Here is a 19,663-nt window from a genome sequence, read left to right on the forward strand (position 1 = left end):
TCTTCCCTAGGACGAAGGTTCGGAATTCGGAGCGACCGTTACTCGCAGCGGAACGTGGACTTCAGGGAGCCGCAGGCGTTACTGCCCGGGCCGCAGGGCCGCCGCCTACGGGTTCTCGAGGATCCGTGCCCCTCGCCCGATCTGATTGGACGGCGGGGGAAAGGGGCGGGAGGCCCAGGAGGAGGAACGCACAGGCCGGCCCTGGATTCTCGCGGTGTCACCAGGCAGGCGAAGGGGCGGGAGTTGGCCGGCGGGGCGGGAGGGAGCCTCGCGCGTGCGCACATCGGGAGGCGACAGGCTGGGGGTGGCTGGGAGGGCTGGGCAGTTCGAGAAACGGGTGGGCGTGTGCCGGATAGGAGCGGGAGGGGCTCGGGGTGCGCGTGCGCGTCGAAGCGCGAGCCGCGGGAGGAGGCGGGAGCGGAGGAGGCGGTGGAGGGGGCGGGTCGCGTCCGGCGCCACGTCCGCAGCCAGAAGCCACCGTCGCCAACCTTGTCTTCTGGCTCCACAGCCAGAGGAGGCGTCTCCGGAGCCCGCAGCTGCCCGGGGCTGTGCCCGCCGCTCAGGCCGCCTCAGCCCTCCTAGGTGCTGCCCGCTCCTCCGCCCGGCCCCGGCGCCGGCCCCCGACCCGGCGGTGAGTAAGTCGGGCCGGGAGGGTAGGGGGCGCCGTCCCAGCTTCTTCCTGCCCTCCTCTCTGTTGCCTTTTTCCGTTAGCTCTGTTAGCTCTTCTGCGCCTCACCGTCTCCCTGCCCGGGCCTGGGTGCCCGGAGCGGGGCCTTTCTTTTGGGGGGGGGTGCTGCTGCTTAGCGGGGAAGGGGGAGGGGCGGGACGATGTTGGCGGCGGGTGGAGGTTCGCTGGCCGGGTTACCCCCTTTTACGTGTCTCTGACTCCCCCGCCGTGGTTTGAGATTGGGGACCCTCCTTGGACGCTTCCGCCTGTCTTCTTAGCTCCTGGGGTATCAGGCCGGGGAAATGGGGGTGGGAGGGCGCCAGCAGCCTGCTAGAGGATAGGGATGCGGCCGAGGGGCTGCGTGCTGGGCTTCCCCGCCCCGCTAACTCCTAACTTGTTGATAAACCACTCTCTTGGGTTCAAGTACACGATCCTTGACCAGTGGACATTCCCAGTGCTCTTCCCAGGTAGCCCTACCCCCACACCTAACCTGAACTTGGAAGTGTAGCAGTGGAGAGAGGCGCTGACGGCGCCGGGGGGTGACTGGGGGACTGCTGGAGCACCCACCAGTGCCATCACTGCCTCCCGAGTCTAAATAAAAACCGTGCCTGCTATGCACACGCAGCCTCAAGACTGGTCCCCAGGCTCCCACTTAGGATCAGGTCCCCTCTCCTAAACAGATCGCCTCTTGTACGTTAGAAGACATAGGAATTCTGGAACCCTGTGGGAGTGGGGTTTGCTGGGTGTACAACGTGGAGCGGAGGGAGGAGGTGCTGAGCTCAGCCCTAGCCAGGGCTCCTCCAGGGTCATTTTCTGCCTCTCCTGCCACGTCACTCCCTCTGCTTAAAAGAAAAAAAAAAAAGGAAACTTGCTAGTGCCCAAAGGGATCAGTGGGGGGCAGGGGGGGCTCCGGAAGGGGCCACCGGCAAAGGTTTAGAAACACCTAGAAAAGGAGGAGAGTTTATTTGATTTATTCTGCCCTTGTGAACTAATTCCAAATGAAAACACTTTATTTACTATCTGTGATTATTTGTTCTATACTGTTGTTTAACCTTTAAACCTTCCACTGGTTTGGGTGCTCTAAAGGGCTCCCCAGGAATATTGATATCACATCAACAGGTATATGTCTGCGTGTATGTGTCCATGTCTGTTTTTTTAAAGAAAGAAGGAAGGAAGTTTTAATAAACTCATGCATCCTATTTTGATTTTTTTCACTTGCATTTCTTTAGTCTTTGTTATAACATATGTACTAGAAAGCAAGCTCAGTAAAAATATGCCCTTATGTAGAGAACATCGTTAGAAAAGTATAAGTAGTTCTTGTGTGTGGTTCTCTTTTTTTTTTTTTTTTTTTTAAACTCCAGGAAAATCTTTACCTTTCTTTGTTTTAGTCATTGAGTAGTTGTTGTTTTGCTACTTCCTGAAGGTATCTTACTGGTTTATATATAAACACCCTCAGAGTAGGGCCTTGACATTCTCGTTCAGGCTGAAACTTCAGTGTGTAACACAGTGTCTGACACATAGTAGGGACACAAATACTTGTTGAACTAATGAGGTATGATGTAGTGAAAATGACTGGTGTACTGGTTATTTGGTTTGATAAGTTATTGTAATTCTCCTTAATGTTTCATTTAAGGGCAACACTTAAAAATTGCCATTTTGATACTGTCAGTTGTTACTTGTCACTAGGTGTAAGTTTTACTGGCAGATTACTTTTTCTTTCCTGCCACATTCAGTGCGTTTCTTGTAGTTCACTTGCTGTTGATTTAATGGGCAGGGGCCATTTTTAAAAGCAGCCTGTTCAGGATAGTTGGTTAACTAGAGAAGCCTAAAAACAGTAAGCTGGTGTTTTAATATACGCAGTTTGTTGGTGTATGTGAGTTAAAGCTCTGTATAAATGTACTTTTTGAAGCTCCTTATAGTTATTTGGCAAAGAAGCTAAAACATAGGAGTGAGGATGTGGCAAAGTTCCTATTTATAAAATATGTAGAAAAACTTAGCTAATTCATTTATAGTCTTTTTCTTATAGGGAAATTGGCAGTTACTGTTTAATAAGAAATTTTTGAAATGGCTTTGAAGGTAAACTGTTGTGCATTGTATTTTGTAGTTAGGCTTCATATACAATGTATTAGTGCTTTTTAACTTCCCTTGGTACACAGAGGGGTGTTGCCATAGGCACATTTGAGTACTGTTTTCAGATTTTGTTTTTATTATTAATGAAAACTTTATATATAAAATGTTACAGATACCACAAACAACATTGATTCACCTGTTTTCCTTTTTAAAAAGGGGGGGTCCATTGTTTACTTATTTCTATTATTAGAATAAATTACCCTCTAGGGAATAGTGTTGTTATAAATCCTTCCTCAATATATTTACCAGCTGCCTATATCTATGATACTGTTGTACTGGACAAGAATTATTTCCCCCTGGCCTAAAATGCTTAAAGGAACTGCTGATGAATTGCAGTCTATAGCAAAGAACTCTTTCACATTTCATAATTTCTTTAAAAAAAAACATACTTATGACCAGTTTTCATTGGTACTGTAATAGTTTGTTCACATGTCAGGACCAAATGGTAAAACTGATTTATGTCCATAGAGTAAGTTAAATTATTTGTCCTGATCTCAAGGCTGTTTTCTGTCTTTATTGCCTTCCTTAAGAAACTATGTTTTTTAATAGAAATTTCTGTTCATTATGAGTTCCTATAGAGCAGACTTTTTTTTGTTTTTGAATGAAACTAAATTGATAAATGCTGGTAAAGTATATAACCACTGGATTGTAAACTCTGGCTTAGTGTAGTCCTCTGTGTGTTTAATCACACTGAAACCTTTAGTGCCTAGCAGGGTACCTGGCACATAGCAGGGACCCAAGTATATGTTGAGTTTAGGGCAGATGGTTTGCATAGAATTTAATAATGTTGTTTAAGAGTAACATTTTTAAATGGTCTTTTTGATACTTTTACTGTCAGTTGTTATTTGTCTTTACCTGTATGCTTTAAAATTTTACTAAGCAGATTATTTACCTCTTCCAGTTTTAGGAGATTAGGGCCATATTTGTCTTCACAATTCCTAATTTAAGAGAAAAAAAAATGTAATGACGATAATGAACAGCATGGTAATATAAAAAGCATTTCTCCTAGTGATAAAGTGATAATATCCTAAAGAGGTAATATCACTAAAAGTTTGGCACATATATGTATGTAGAGGTTGGGAATGGTTTATGTGAGTAAAAAGTATAGATGGCATTACAGATAGTTAAGGATTTTAGCAAAAATACCTTTATAAGGTAACTTGGTGTCTTATGATCAAATTAGGGATTCAGAAAAATATATTCCATATACTTAGAGCTTTTGCATAATTTTTATTCCCCTAAGAGTTCTGTAGGAATTTGAATACTACATACTTGCTGTTAATACGAGTGATAAACGAGAAACTTAAACATTAAAATATATGTATACAAAACAAAAATCAATCTCTGTGGCCTCTTAGGGCTTTCAAAGCCAATTTCTTCTGGTCTAGGTAGCCGGGCTTCTGGCCTGCACAACTCCAGATTTTCTACTTTATTGATAATCCTGTTTATAACTCTTGGTAACACTAGTAAATGTAACTGTGAATGTAATTTAAGAGCGGAATAAACTCAGGGGAGGTGGGAGCGTGGTTGGGCAGGGAAGAGAGAGCTGGTGAATCTGAGAGTATACCCTAAAGAGGCTCTAGGCAAGAACAAAATTTCTTGAAAATCTAGTTATCTTAAAAAATTCCCAAGCACTTTTCATTTAACTTTTTAATTAGTGTGTATTTAAAAGCAAAACTATTTTAAATTACTGTGTAGTAAAATTCATGTCTCTCCTGTGGTTCTTGAAGCCCCTGGCATAGCACTGCCTATTCTTAAAGAAGTACATTTGAAGAGCATGAATCTAGCTTGAAGTTATCTTTTTTTTTTTTTAAACCAAAAATTTGGACCATATATTGGTATGCATCTTTTCTTATGATGCTTAAAGTTAATGTGGATACAGATGATATTTTTATCCCATTTATTACACAAATACTATGTGTCAGCTTACAACCAAAACATGTACTTAAAAAAAAAAATGGTAAGAGTATAAATAAGATTTTCAAACTGTAAATCAGGGAAAAGAGGTGTAAGAGTGGAGGTCTTTGTGTGCTGTCAGGACCGGGTTGGGGGAGGGTGGGGGAACATAACTGTGAATAAAACTCAGTGATCTTTCCTTCAAGTCAGCATTTTGTGATTCAAGAACATTGTTTTTAAGGTGATCAACTTGATTTGAGGATAACAATAGCTACCTACAATAACTAGGTAGATGAACCGTATCATCTTTAAAAATATCCTTTATGAGTGTCACTGATTTCTAAGACTTAAAAATATGTATTATTCTTTAATTGAAAGATCAGTACATGTTTATGGTAGAAAATTAAAATGTAGATGTTAAGTATATATATTTCTCTCTATGTAGAAATACTATATATCTATTCCCTCCATATGTATAATTTCTACCCCCTAGTGGCAATCTTTGTTAACACTTTGGTGTATTTACTTTCAGTCTTTTTATGCGCACTTAAAAAAAAATAGTATCATATGATACATGCCTTTTATATCCTCTAAATACAACATTAACATTTATCCATAGTATTTGATCTTCATAAATTATTTTAATGTTTGCATTGTATGTATCTTTAGGAAGCTTATAAATTCATGTCTTGCCTTCCATGAGGCTGTCTCATTTGACTATTTATCTTCAGGTGTATTTTGTTTGTTTTTGCTGGCTTCTCTTTTGCTCACCTCTTAAACATGAACAGTCCATATAAGCTTATCGGTCTGCTCTCTTAACTACTCTTTTCCTTGATCATATCACTCACCCCCTGCAGCTTCAGCTATCACTTCAGACCATTCTCAGGACCGCAACTCTTACTCTGACTTCATGCTGACTTTCAGGCCCTTTTAAATACAATTGCCTGCTAAAAGTCTCCTGTAGATGGCCTGAAGGCGTCTCAAATAGCTGTTCAAGAACAAGTCCTTTCACTGAACCGATAGTCAACAATACTGTGTACACTTATTTGTTAAGTGTTCTTGCCGCAATAAACATTTAAAAAAATGTCCATCTTCTCCTCTCCAGTCCTGTCTTCATCATCATTTCTGTTTAGTTTCTCATGCTAGAAATTTTACACCCTATATTCTCCTTTTATCTCTCATTAATACCCAGGTTATGTTCTACTTCATACAAAAAAGTCAAGTATTTGAGTATCCGCCACACATCAGGCATTAATTAAGGCTCTGGGAATGGAGCAGTGACAAAACCAAGCTTTGTTCCAATAGAGCTTACATTCTAATTGGGAGTGACACAAAGTAAACATATATATCAAGTGACAATAAAAGCAATGAAGAAAATAGAGCAGTGTGTTAGGTGAAAATGACAGGGAAAGGAGGGTGCTAATCTATTACAAGGTGGTCAGGGAAGACCTCTGAGAAGGGGACATTTGCACAAAGACCTGAAGGAAGTAAGGAATCAAGTCAGGTACATATACTGGGGAAGAGCCTTTCAGGAAAAGATGAGCAAGGAAGCCCATGTTACCAAGCTGGATTGAGCAAGAGGCATAGTGGTAGGAGATGCTATCAGGGTATTAGATGTTGGGCCCTCAAAGGCAAAGGGAAGGACTCTGGATTTTATTCTGGGCAAAATAGGAAGCAGTTGGAGGGTTTTAATCATAGTATGACATGGCTAGACTGAAGGAAGAGCACAGGCGGAAGCTTGGAGGCCAGTTAAAAGATTCTGTAGTTGTCCAAATAAGAGATTATGATGGCTTAGTTAAAAGTGGTAGCAGTAGAGCTGATGTATTCTGGATTTATTCAGGCAAGAGAATTTACCGATGATTTAAGGGGAATGTAAAACTAGAGGAAATCAAGGGTGAATCCTAGGATTTTGGTCCAAACACTTATTTAGACAGGAAAAATTGGCAGAGTTCAGACTGCTATTCCATCTCACTGGACTACTCAAGTAGCCACTTACTGGTTTTAATCTGTGTCCTTCCATCTGATCTTGCTTTAGTTAGCTTCTTAAAACACAGATCTGATGGTGTTACTCGGCTGATGGCTCCTCATTGCCTACTGGCAGAATAAAGTCAGTTCATACTATTTCGATGAATTGCATACGTCTTTTATGCTATCATTGTATAAAGCAGCTCTACTCTTTTAAAATGATGGTCTTTTTCTTTTTTAAATTACAAGATAGATATATGTGGAAAAATTATTTTTTTTTAAAAAGGGATTCTGTATTAGGAGGAAAAGGTTAAGACTTTTGGTAGAGATTTGTGGGATATATACAGAAAAGCAGTTTTAAAATGTATGCAGTTACTAGCACACCTGTTTTAAAACTCCAGCTAAAATATGTAAGATGTATGTGTGTATATAGTATCCCCATATTTCTGTACATAATACTGTGACATCTATTGATTAGTTGATCAGCCAGATGACCTCTTGGTATACAGATACTGGGATCACAGTGCTGAGTAAGCTAGACAAAGTGTCTCTCCTTTTGGAATTAACAGTCCAATGGGGAAGAAAGTGACTCCAAAATAGTTATTCTTCAGGAAGGGACACACACACTTCTGGCCATTCTGCCAGGAGTTTCTGCGTGTTTTGTTTTGAATTGTTAAATAGTATTCTCATCTTAGAATTAGGGCTAGAATATCTTTAATTTCTTTTTTTTTTTTTAAAGGAATTCCTTTATTTTTTTAAAATTTTATTTATTTATTTATTTATTTATTTATTTATTTATTTATTTATTTATTTTTGGCTGTGTTGGGTCTTCGTTTCTGTGCAAGGGCTTTCTCTAGTTGCAGCAAGGGGGGGGCCACTCTTCATCGCGGTGCATGGGCCTCTCACTATCGCGGCCTTTCTTGTTGCGGAGCACAGGCTCCAAACGTGCAGGCTCAGTAGTTGTGGCTCACGGGCCTAGTTGCTCCGCAGCATGTGGGATCTTCCCAGACCAGGGCTCGAACCCGTGTCCCCTGCATTGGCAGGCAGATTCTCAACCACTGCGCCACCAGGGAAGCCCTCATTTCTATTTCTTGAACAGCAAGGATCTGATGAAGTTATTTGTCCTCAGCCATATAGTTTATAGTCAAGTTGGGATTCAATTGCAGGCTCTCTGATCCCAGAACTTTAAACACTATGCTGTATAATTTTTCATGATCTTACCATGATGATAACTTAAAGAAATATAAATATGAATGGACATAAATTTAATTGATTAATTAATTAAATTTCTGGCTTAAGGGAGTTCTAAAATTAAGGCAAATCAATCAGGAACTCCTTCTCCCAGTAATGCATCAGCTGATACTCTTTCAGTTTTTTTTTTTGTCAGAGATTACATATCTTTACTGTTACTTTTAAAATCTTAAGTGTATATGGGACGATATGCTAAATTGACAAACCAGACCAGCATAAGATTAGGTGCTCTTGATCAGTGGTGTGAGTCAGGGTTTTCACTAGAGCAACTAAAAGATATTTATTTAAGCACAGGACATATGCTGCTGGATGCTGTGGGGTGCAGTGAAGTCCCATGTTACACAGGGTTTAGGTTTGAAAGATGTTTCAAGTTGAATTACATGAAGTTAAATTACCTTTGAAAAATCCCACTTCTCACACTGCTACCTCTGCCACCCTCATTTGCCACCAGTGTTTTTTGCCTGAATTATTGAAATATAGAAGGAAATATGAATGACTTTTCATCTGATCATCTGGTGCTGAAAGCAGTAGGAGTCATAAAGGAAAGGGGAACTTCCCTGACCCTTCTTTGACCACTTAAAATTAGTTCTGATAAACGTTGCAATACGTGTGAACCTTGAAAACATTAACTCTCCCAATTGGTCTTTCTGTCTCTGTTCTTGCTTTCTGATTGCTTGTTCTCCCCACACAGCCAGAATGATCTTTAAAAAGTGTAAATCAGAACACATTACCCCTCTGGTCAGTGCCTTTCACTGGCTCCCCATCTCAGAGTTAAAAAGCTAATTGCCACGATGGTCTATATGGGCCTATGTCATCCAGACCTCACTCTGACCTCTTCTTCTACTGCCTTTTGCTGCAGCCCCTGCCACATTTTTCTGGCTGTTCCTTGTCTGTAGTAAGCTCCTACCTCAGGACCTTTGCATTTACTGTTTTTTCTGCCTTGAGGGCTCTTGACCCAAGAGCCCTCAAGGCAGAAAGGATATCTTGTATCCTTACCTCCTTTGGGATGTCACCACAATGAGGCCTTCACAGACTCTCCCATTTAAAATATCACATCCTCTTCCCCTTCAGGCCTTTTTCTCCATAGCATTTAACACCATTTGATATACAGTATATTCTTTGAATATTTATTTATTGTCTTCCCCACTAGCCAATATGGAATGTTCATGATGGCAGAGATTTTTTTGGTCTGTATTGATCACAGCTATATCCCATGCACCTAAAACATGACCCTTAGTAGGTACTCAATAATTTTTTAATCAGCGTATTAAAGTACATTGGTAGTTTTCACAATATTATTTTTTTCCCGAGCTTTATTGAAATATAATTGACATACAACATTGTGTAAGTTTAAGGTGTATAATGTAATGGTTTGATACACATATATATTGCAGAATGTTTACCAGATTAAGGTTAGTTAACACATCCTTCAACTCATATAATTACTTTTGTTGTTATGGTTAGAACATTTTAAGATCTACTCGTAGCAACTTTCAAGTATACAATGCAGTAGTTTTAACTATAGTCATCATGCTGTGCATTAGGTCCTCAGAACTTATTCCTCTTGTAACAGGAAGCTTGTACCCTTTGACCAACATCTTATTTCCCCTACCCCACACCCCCCGCCCCGTGCAACCACCTTTCTATGAGTTTGGCCTTTTTAGATTCCATATATATAAGTGACATAATATAGTATTTGTCTTTCTATGTCTGACTTATTTCACTTAGCATAATGTCCTCAAGGTTCATCCATGTTGTTTTGCAGATGGCAGGATTTTACAATATCCTTTAAAATCTGTTGTATTATATATGTACAGATAGAATAATTTAGGCTTCATGGTTTTATGACTAAGAAATACTTAGTTGACTACTGGGATCACAACCCTAGTTTTCTGGCCAAGCAAGAAAGCTTTTAGACCAATCTTGACTTGTTTTAATCTTTACTTAGTCAATGGAATATAAAATCAAATATTTTAAGATACTAAGGAGATTGGGAAAAGAAAGTTTGTGTTCTTCATCCCAACATAGCTTATTTTATTTCTTAGTTTCCATTATTACTTGTACTTAGATGTAGTCTATAGTATATATATATATATATATGTTTTTATAGTCGATTTTGAATTCTTTTGCTACTTCTGTTCATACGAGTTCCAAAAGTAACAATAAAAAAGTAATCAAAATCCTTCTCTTAGTGATTCAGATTGGTGCTGTCATCTTTATAGGAGAAGAATGTCATGTTTTTGAGGAAATTTTCAGATAGAACATGTTTTTTAGTTCATAGTATAGGTTTTTCTTTGAGTCTGTTGTGAAATAAATTCTGTAGGAGGAGGCACTTAAAATTTTTGTCTGCTAACCCCCACCTTCCAACTTTCTTTCAGTTGGTAATTTTCAATTTAAGTTGAAGCAGCAGTAACAACATAGGAAAGCTTGTACCATGCCTGCCAATCTTTGCTTGATTTGAGATAAGATTTATGTTGTCCACTAGTATAATTGAAAGTATTTCTCAAACACCACAAAGTAGGAGACAGACAAGGTGAAGTAGTCTTGTTATGGTTGTTTTAAAAATGTTGTTTATCAGGAGTTTGCTGGTGGTCTAGTAATTAGGATCCTGCGCTTTCACTACTGTGGCCCAGGTTCAATCCCTGGTTGTGTGGCTCAGCCAAAATAAAAAAAAAAAAATAAGTAGAATGTTGTTTATCTGAATAAAGTTGATTAAGTCTTGATCAAGCATATAAAAAGAGGTAGTCTCAGATGTTGAAATTAAAATGAAATGTGTGTGTTTTTTTAGGAGATCATGAATCAGACAGATAAAAATCAACAAGAAATCCCATCATACCTTAGTGATGAACCACCAGAAGGTAAGTATGCATCTGTAATACTAAGAATGAAAAAAATCCTAGTGAATTAATCTTCTGATTGTTTTCATTAACTTTAAAGTAACATAACCTGTTTTCCTTGTCAGTAAATGTGTTCCAAAAATACTTAAACACTTTTAGCTTTTAATAAGAAAGCATAGATTATTGGTAAATGGGGACACAATTTAACTTTTATATAAGGTCTATCAATATTTTTCTGCTACTCTTTTATTCTTTTAAGACCATTTCACGAGTATCCTTTCATTTGTAAAGAGTTGGGTGAGGTGCAGAGGAAGGATGGACTAGGTTATGTCATGCATACAAAAACTCACTTCAAGAGGCACTTGAGATTTGTTGTTAAACTCCTATTATTCATTACATTATAATGGGTAACTCTTCCTTTTTTAATACATGGTTTTAGAGTCTGCTTTATTTTTTAGTGTGAAAATTGTGACATCAGGAATCTTTTTTTAAACTCTTGGGTTTGTTTATTTATTTATTTATTTATTTATTTTTGGCTGTGTTGGGTCTTCATTTCTGTGTGAGGCTTTCTCTAGTTGAGGCAAGTGGGAGCCACTCTTCATCGCGGTGCAAGGGCCTCTCATTATCGCGGCCTCTCTTGTTGCGGAGCACAGGCTCCAGACACACAGGCTCAGTAATTGTGGCTCACGGGCCTAGTTGCTCCGTGGCATGTGGGATCTTTCCAGACCAGGGCTCGAACCCGTGTCCCCTGCATTGGCAGGCAGATTCTCAACCACTGCGCCACCAGGGAAGCCCAGGAATCATTTTATTCTTACCTTTACTTCAAAAATCTTTGGAAACACTAAATGCACACATGCATGTCCTCACTATGTACAGAAACAGACTAGCTGTTTTCTTTATTTTCTCTCTTTATTTTTTAGGACTAGAAGTCTAGAGTTTTGAAAAGAAAAGTTAGGGCTCAATGAGAAAGTTAGGAAGGACTTATGAGAAAGAAGTCAGGAAAGAGATAAAGGCTGTCCAGGAGCATGATTGTTAAGGAAGAGAACAGCCTCAGGGATGCCTTTATATTGGCAACCTGTTAAAAGTAGTCTGCAAAGTGGATAATTTATATGGTGGTAATTAAGAGTACACTGTAATTAAAAAAAAAGAGTACACTGTAATTATGAGATCAACAGCATTAGTATTTATCTGATTTCACTAAGAAAAATTGTCTTCATTAAATGCACGTACACCAAATTTGGCATAGCAGGATAATACTAATGAGGTATTCAGCATGAGGTAGTTATCTGTTTTATCCTCAAATTAAGATTTTCCTCCCTTTTCCAAGTGTTACTAACCTTGATTACAAAAGAATGACCACTTACGTAATCCTTTCCATCATAATTTTATAATTAATATATTCAAATGCTTATCTATGTCTTAAGTCTTTTATTTCAGCTATTTTAAAATTTTATATTAACTATGCTTTTTTTTTTTTTTGGGTAACTATGCTTATTACTCAGTTTCAATTAAACAGTTGGTTTTATAAATTTAGCCATTGCTATATTTTCATCAGTGAGCTATTTTGGCTAATCAATGAGACTTTCTTCCTTGTGAAAGGATGTAAAATCTCCAAACAGTGAAAAGAAAATCTTACTCAAGGTAAATTTGTGTCTGTGTATTTAAAGAAACTCAATTTTCAGATTTTTTTTCTCTTTCAAATATTGTTGGTTTTCCAATGTTATCTTCTCTGATAACCACATTCTGCTAGGTTATAGTAGCTTTGGGTGTCTTAGTTGAACTTATGTACCCAAGAATTTACCTTTCTTGTGTGAGATTATACCTTTTTAGTGGTTATAGCCTGAACTGTATAGTTACCAAGTATTTTTTCATGAAATTAAAAAAAGTAAAAACACTACTGCTCATGTGTTGTCGCTGCCTGAGTCATTAGATTATGAAGGAGAAAAGGTCTGTGTGTGTTTGAGGCTGGCAGAAGCAAGTTTTATGAAATCTTCCTGCTAGTCATTTTATGCTGGAGTTTGGGGTTACATGCCAGTTTGAGTGCCTCTATTAAACAAACAAAGAAACCAAAGAGAAAAGACTCGTGACACTAAATCTGAATTTCTCATATTGATGTTACCTTTTCTGGGAGTATATGAAGAGTTTTTACAAACTAGATACTTAAATCACATACTCTCTTTTATAAAAATTACTGAGGCAGTGGAAGTATTAACCATAGCTCTGGTCTCTCCATGTTACAAAAAAGATTATATGTAGGTAACAAGATTTTAAGTGATGAATAATTTTCCTATTTTTACATATAATATTAGCTCTTTAAATACATTATTAAGGAGCACATAGAATAGATACCCAAACATATTTAAGTTAGTGGTTCTCAAATTATTTGGTCTCAGGATGCTTTCTACTTTAAAAAAAATTGAGGATTCCAAAGAGTTTATGTCTTTGTTGGTATTTGCCGTATTAACAATAAAAACAGAAATTAAGTATTTTATTATGAAAAGAACTCAGTAGGCCCATTACATATTAACATAATTAACATATTTTTTGAAAAATATGCAACTATTTTCCAAAACAAAAAAAAAAATTGTGAGCAGGGTGATTTGTTTGTGGCCACACTGTGCGGCTTGTGGGATCTTAGTTCCCTGATCAGGGATCAAATCCAGACCTTTGGCAGTGAAAGTGCGGAGTCCTAACCACTGGACCACTGGAGAATTCCCGACATTGTTTTAAAATTTTTGCAAATCTCTTTAATATTTGGATTAATAGAAGAGAGCTAGATTCTTACAGTTTAGTCTTCTGTGTTTAGTCTGTTGTGTTACTGCCCATCATTTAGCTTCTGGAAAATTCTGTTTTAGACTGGTGACAGAATGAAAGTGAAAGACAAATGACATGTTAATATTATTATGAAAGCAGTTTTTACCCCGAAATGGTCCTGGGGATACTCAAGGGTTCCAGACCATACCTTGAGAACCAGTGCTTTAAATGAAGGTTGTTTCAGTAATGACTGATTGAATTCTATCAAGGAAGTAAGGGCTAAATATATTTATATTTTTATTTTTTCATGCTCCTTTTAGGATATAAAATAAAGATTTTTTTATTAACAGCAATAAAACTGTAAATCAAGGAGACATTTAAAATAGTCTTCTATTTTATGAAAGTTGTCTAGTCTCTAAAGCATTTCTTCTCATAGATACTAAGACTTAGCATTGGACCAAGATGTTTTAAAAACATGTACAACTATACCCTTGAGGGAAGAGCTCTTGATGTCTTGATCAGATATGTATTTATGTGGTTGACCTTTTCAATACAATCTGCTGATTGTTAGGAAGGTTACTCAGTGATTTGTACTGTTCTTACAAAGACTTACATTTGACTGTCTTATGATATTTTCTCTTATTAGGTTCAATGAAAGATCACCCACAGCAGCAACCAGGCATGCTGTCCCGTGTGACTGGGGGTATCTTCAGTGTTACAAAGGGAGCCGTTGGTGCCACCATTGGTGGTGTGGCTTGGATTGGTGGAAAGAGTCTGGAGGTGACCAAAACAGCTGTTACAACTGTGCCTTCCATGGGAATAGGGCTGGTGAAAGGGGGCGTGTCTGCTGTGGCTGGAGGTGTTACTGCTGTTGGCTCTGCTGTTGTAAACAAAGTGCCCTTAACAGGAAAGAAGAAAGACAAATCTGACTAAAATACGGAGATACACTTGCTCTCCACAGCATTATGATGCCAGTGGCATTGAATTGCTAAATTACGGACTACAACCAAGTCACCTGTTTTGGACGTTTATCTTCTAACTGCTGTGTTGAAAGTATTGATGACTGACTGGCTTTTGTCTAAAAAGAAGAGACCAATACTAGCACAGTGTATGAAGGTTTCTCATACTTAAATTCCAGCTTTTTATCTGGTAAAATGTTACACTTATTCAGTTGTAACTGAAGATAAGGTATATTTGAATATTTACTACATAAGTCTTTCAGTTTAACTAAAAATGTGAAAGTTGAATTTAGTGGATGATCTTTACAGTTCCATATGTATAATGTGCCAGGTAACTCATGTGCCCCTTAAGAAGGGAACCTTGACCTACATAAACGTACCTTTGATGTGCCTAATAGTTTCAGATGTCTTAGTTTTTTTAATAACCATAGTTGATTAGACGAAGAGGCATTCTTTTCTTATTCAAGATGGTAAAAGTAGCAGGAACTAGAGAAGTTTAAAAGAAAAGGTTCACGGTTTTATGAATATTAACCATCTTTTGTTAGATATGCATTATATTAATTTAATCATTGATGCCTTACAAAAGAAAACATCTTTTCTAATACCCTGAATATGTGCAGTTCTTAGGATTATTATTATACATGGATTCTTTCAAAAGTTGTTTGTGAAATTAGTTTTCCCTCAAGAATCTCAGGATTAGTGGCATAAAGGCATTTCTTGCTCTCAGCAGATAGGATAGTGTTTGATAACTGTCAGTAGTTATAACCAAATTGTACACTTCAACCTGGGTTCATGCTCCATCATTAATAAACCTCACAGTGCCTAAGGAACATTTCTTTGCTGGTCAGAAGCTATGTTAATAAAAGAGTTTCATATTAAGGAGGAAAACATAAATCATTTTAAGTTCTGAAGAATTACCTAAAGCATCCAAGAGATAAAAAATTCTTCACACCTATTTTGTCTCCAGGATGGCTTAAATTACTAGCAGTACCCCTTTCAGAAAACACAGTGAAAGCAGCCACAGATGTGTGGGGGCTGACTCTTAAATTGAACGGAATGGGCTCCATAGATTAGCTTTGAATGTAAAATATATGTAAGTGCTTTCTGTGTTTGACAGGCTTTTAAAATGTCATCTTACACTCCTTTAAAGCAGCTGTAAACTTTGTACCATTTTCCAAGTCAACTTCAGGCGGGAAATTGAATTTCTTGGTTGCGGATGGTAAGTGTGTTGTGTCTCATTAACGTCTCATCATGTCTCATTCATTCTAAAAGAATATGACTTAACTGGAATTCATCTTTTTGTTTTTCGTTTCATGTTCAGTTTCATAAAAATTTTAAAAGTGGCATTTCTCTTAACTAAGGGTTTAATCCCAGCCTGAAAAATCTTAATTTTCCTTCACTTAAGTTTGGAAATTTGCCACCATTCTGTAGACTTTTTTTTTTTTTTAATGAGCAAGAGGAAGAAAGGAGGTGATGCTCTGGAGTAAGTCAAAATAGCATTCCTGAGAACTTAGATCACGCCAACACCCAAAGCTTAAGTGTGTGTTTGCAACCCACTAAGAGTTGTACATTAATAATGTGGATCAACAAATGGGTAAGAACAAAACTTAGCTTTTAAAAGCTTTCATAAATACCAGCAGGGATTGAAGTAAATCCACAAAGGTTCTTGAACCTTTCTACCATATACAAAACTGGAAAGTCATTAGGGAGTTAAATTAATCAAAAATTAAATTGTTGTTTATTTCATCCAGTATGATTAAAGGTATATCTGTTGGTATATCTGGTCAAATGTCATAATTAGCAAAGGGGATTTAAAAAACAAAACCCAAAATTAATGGATGAACACTAAATAATGATCTAAGTAATGGTATTGAAGAATTTGTTTCCTGCTATTTGAAAGAAATTATTGCTTCATTGCTAGTTTATATTTCTAAATTATCTTCTTATCTTCATCGGCTCTGCTGTGCTTTGTACCTGAATTTCTGAATATAGACTTTAGTTTACTGTATGCTTGAATATTTATTTTCAACTTTGCTTGTCTTTAAAATTGCTTGAGGAAAAATGGTTGTAATTAATTTCTGCTACAGAAAAGCCACCTGGTACATTTTATCTCATCAAGTTTGTTTTAAATTTTAAATTATAACTTTGTTCAGGAGAGGCTTTGCAATGATAGCAGAGAACTTGTACAAATGAAGTTAGTTGTAGACGTTCTTGTTGAAATGAACTTGCCATTTGATGATATGTAAAGCTATACACTTGAGTCTTCTTCAGTTTATTTCGTAGACTAGCAATTTGACCTGTTAAACAGTACTAGTTCACTTCAAGAAGCTAAGGTTGTTGTTGTATACACCTGGAGGCATCTCTTATTCAGCTTATCTTTTGAGTGGGTATTCGGCACAATGAGGATAAACTTGTGTGACCCACTTGAATGACTGATCTAATAATGTTGACGTTATTAATCCTGTACTTAGTGAAATGTCAGATGAAAATAACTGATGATTGAATAAATTTTTTTGTATTAAAGGAATGGGAAAAGAAGACATGAATCTTTAATAAAGCACTATGATCTGCAAAAGATGAACTGTTTCATAAAGATCTAAGGAAATGAAATTTTAAAACAGGGTAGTCTTAAAATTTTAGTTATATAGCAATTCAGAAAGTACTGTAGCCAGTTTTAAAATTTTTTGATACTAATGCACAAACATGACAGAACATCTCCAAATATGAATTTTGATGCCAACACAACAATGAAATACAAATATATTTTAAACAACTCTAATAAAGATTAAAAATACAGATTTCTGGGTTTGACTGCAACTTGCTGATCTCTGCAGGGTGGGATCCAAGACTGCACTTTAACAACCTCTGCAGGTGATTCTTTTGCAGTCCAAAATTTGGGAACTGACGGAGGAATTATAAAGTAGGGAGCACACTTCCCTCTGTCCTAGGCAGCTGTGGAACCAACTTAGACCTCTTACTGGCCAGAAGTGACTCAAAGGGATGGGAACCAGTTGGAGGAAGAAGGAAGAAAATTGATATTTACTGGGCATCTACTTACCTACCAGGCACTGTCCATAAATTCTCTGATTTAATTAGTATGAGGACCTTATGAGGAAAAGTATCTTTATTCCCTTTTTACAAATATGGAGCAAGCACAGTTCCAGTGTTTGTAGTTGAATTTCCCATAACACTTTTGAATTCGTGTAAGTCAGAACCTCTCCATCTTATGTCCAGAAGCAAAGGGGACTACTCAATAGCTAGTCCTTCATTCTGCTGCTGGCATTAGTGCTGCCTGTATGCTTGATTTACCAGGCTGTCTGATTTGAGCTCACTGGAAGTCTTCTGGGTGATCATATTTACTTTGACAGCTAATTACATGTTGCCACAGAAATGAATTTATACATAAACTGTTTAAAGGAAATCATGTATTTTGTTATAGCCATTTTTTCAGAGGAAATGAAATTTGACTCTAGTGTTTTATGTAAGGATATCTCCCCCTGTTATGTTGTTGATTTTGAAAATCTAAAATTTTATTTGTAGGAAGATCTGAGTAAGAATGCAAGAATAGAAAAAGGCAGAGGTTCAAGGGCTAAAAGATAACGGAGTAGGATTTGGTCTAAAGGACAGGTCGGTATACTGCATGTTTGACCATGAATGTGGATGTTTTTTAGTGTAAACAACTTTTCAAGTTAGAGTAAGCTACAAATGCATTTCTGTAACCATAACTGCTTCGTTTGCTGCTGTACTGACAAAGCTCTTCTTAAATTAATGGCCACAAAGCACACATGGCCACTCAACTCTGCTAAGCTTTCTTACATACCTTCATGTTTGTTTACTTTCCTACTCCTCAAAATGACTATTTCATACCTCCTCTTTCCATCTCTCCTGCTACACTCCCCTCCTCCCATTCTAAATCTCTCTTTAAAAAGAGGCAACCAGACAGCAAGACTCCTGCCTCTCACAATGCACACTCTATCGACCTGCCTGCATCTGTTCCCATGCTCTGTGGACCAGGACTGGTATCTCTGCTCTTATCCTTAGTCCACCTTCACTTCCTCAAGGATATTAACCCTGAAGATTAATTTTCCGTCTCATCCATCTCTCTCTCCTTGGGTCATACCCATCGGCATATAAACATGTTCCACTATTTCCTTTCTTTAAAGAAAAATTAATCTCAATCTCCATTTTTCTGCTTCCTTTTGCAGCAAAACTTCTTGAAAAACTATATAGTCCCTGACTCTTCCTCATCTCTCTCTTTGTTTTTAAATTATTTATTTATTTATTTTGGCTGCGTTGGGTCTTTGTTGATACGTGCGGGCTTTCTCTGGTTGCAGAGAGCGGGGGCTACTCTTCGTTGCAGTGCGCAGGTTTCATTGTGGTGGCTTCTCTGCTTGCAGAGCGTGGGCTCTAGGCACGCGGGCTTCAGTTGCGACGTATTGGCTCAGTAGTTGTGGCTTGTAGGCTCTAGAGCGCAGGCTCAGTAGTTGTGGCACACGGGCTTAGTTCCTCCGCAGCATGTGGGATCTTCCCGGACCAGGGCTCTGACCCATGTCTCCTGCATTGGCAGGCGGATTCTTAACCACTGCACCACCAGGGAAGCCCTCATCTCCTATTCTTTCAACCCACTCCAGCTGCCTTCTTACTTTTCTCATTCCACCAGAATTACTCTTTTTAAAAAAATTATTTATTTTTGGCTGCATTGGGTCTTTGTTGCTGTGCGTGGGCTTTCTCTAGTTGCCGTGAGCGGGGGCTACTCTTTTGTTGCAGTACATGGGCTTCTCATTGCGGTGGCTTCTTTTGTTGCAGAGCATGGGCTCTAGGTGCGTGGGCTCCAGTAGTTGTGGCTCATGAGCTCATGGCAGGCTCAGTAGTTGTGGCACATATGCTTAGTTGCTCCACAGCATGTGGGATCTTCCTGGACCAGGGCTCAAACCTGTGTCCCCTGCATTGGCAGGCGGATTCTTAACCAGTGCACCACCAGGGAATCCCCCAGAATCACTCTTGATAGGGCCAACCAATGATTTCCCTTTAGTCAGATCCACTAGTCACTTCTTATCTTAGTTGACCTCCTCATCGTATTCAATATTATTGAAAATGCCCTCTTTTCTTGGCAGACTTAACTCTGGTCAATCCTTTCTAGGCTTGGTCAGCCACTACTCCAAATCTATCCTCTTTCTGGCAGTCTCACCCAGAGCTGTAGCTTT

General features: G+C 38.4%; 1 protein-coding gene across 1 annotated transcript; it reads left to right on the forward strand.

The window, feature by feature from the left end:
- The first annotated feature begins 410 nt into the window (after nucleotides 1-410).
- TMEM263 (transmembrane protein 263) lies at nucleotides 411-17,036 on the forward strand. The gene is made up of 3 exons (XM_082349957.1): nucleotides 411-631; nucleotides 10,698-10,767; nucleotides 14,147-17,036. The coding sequence occupies exons 2-3, from the start codon at nucleotides 10,704-10,706 to the stop codon at nucleotides 14,431-14,433; spliced, it is 351 nt and encodes a 116-aa protein (XP_082206083.1). The 5' UTR covers nucleotides 411-631; nucleotides 10,698-10,703; the 3' UTR covers nucleotides 14,434-17,036.
- The last annotated feature ends 2,627 nt before the right edge of the window (nucleotides 17,037-19,663 follow it).

This window comes from Balaenoptera borealis, assembly GCF_965194805.1.
Source record: "Balaenoptera borealis genome assembly, chromosome: 13".
Lineage (NCBI taxonomy): Eukaryota > Metazoa > Chordata > Mammalia > Artiodactyla > Balaenopteridae > Balaenoptera > Balaenoptera borealis.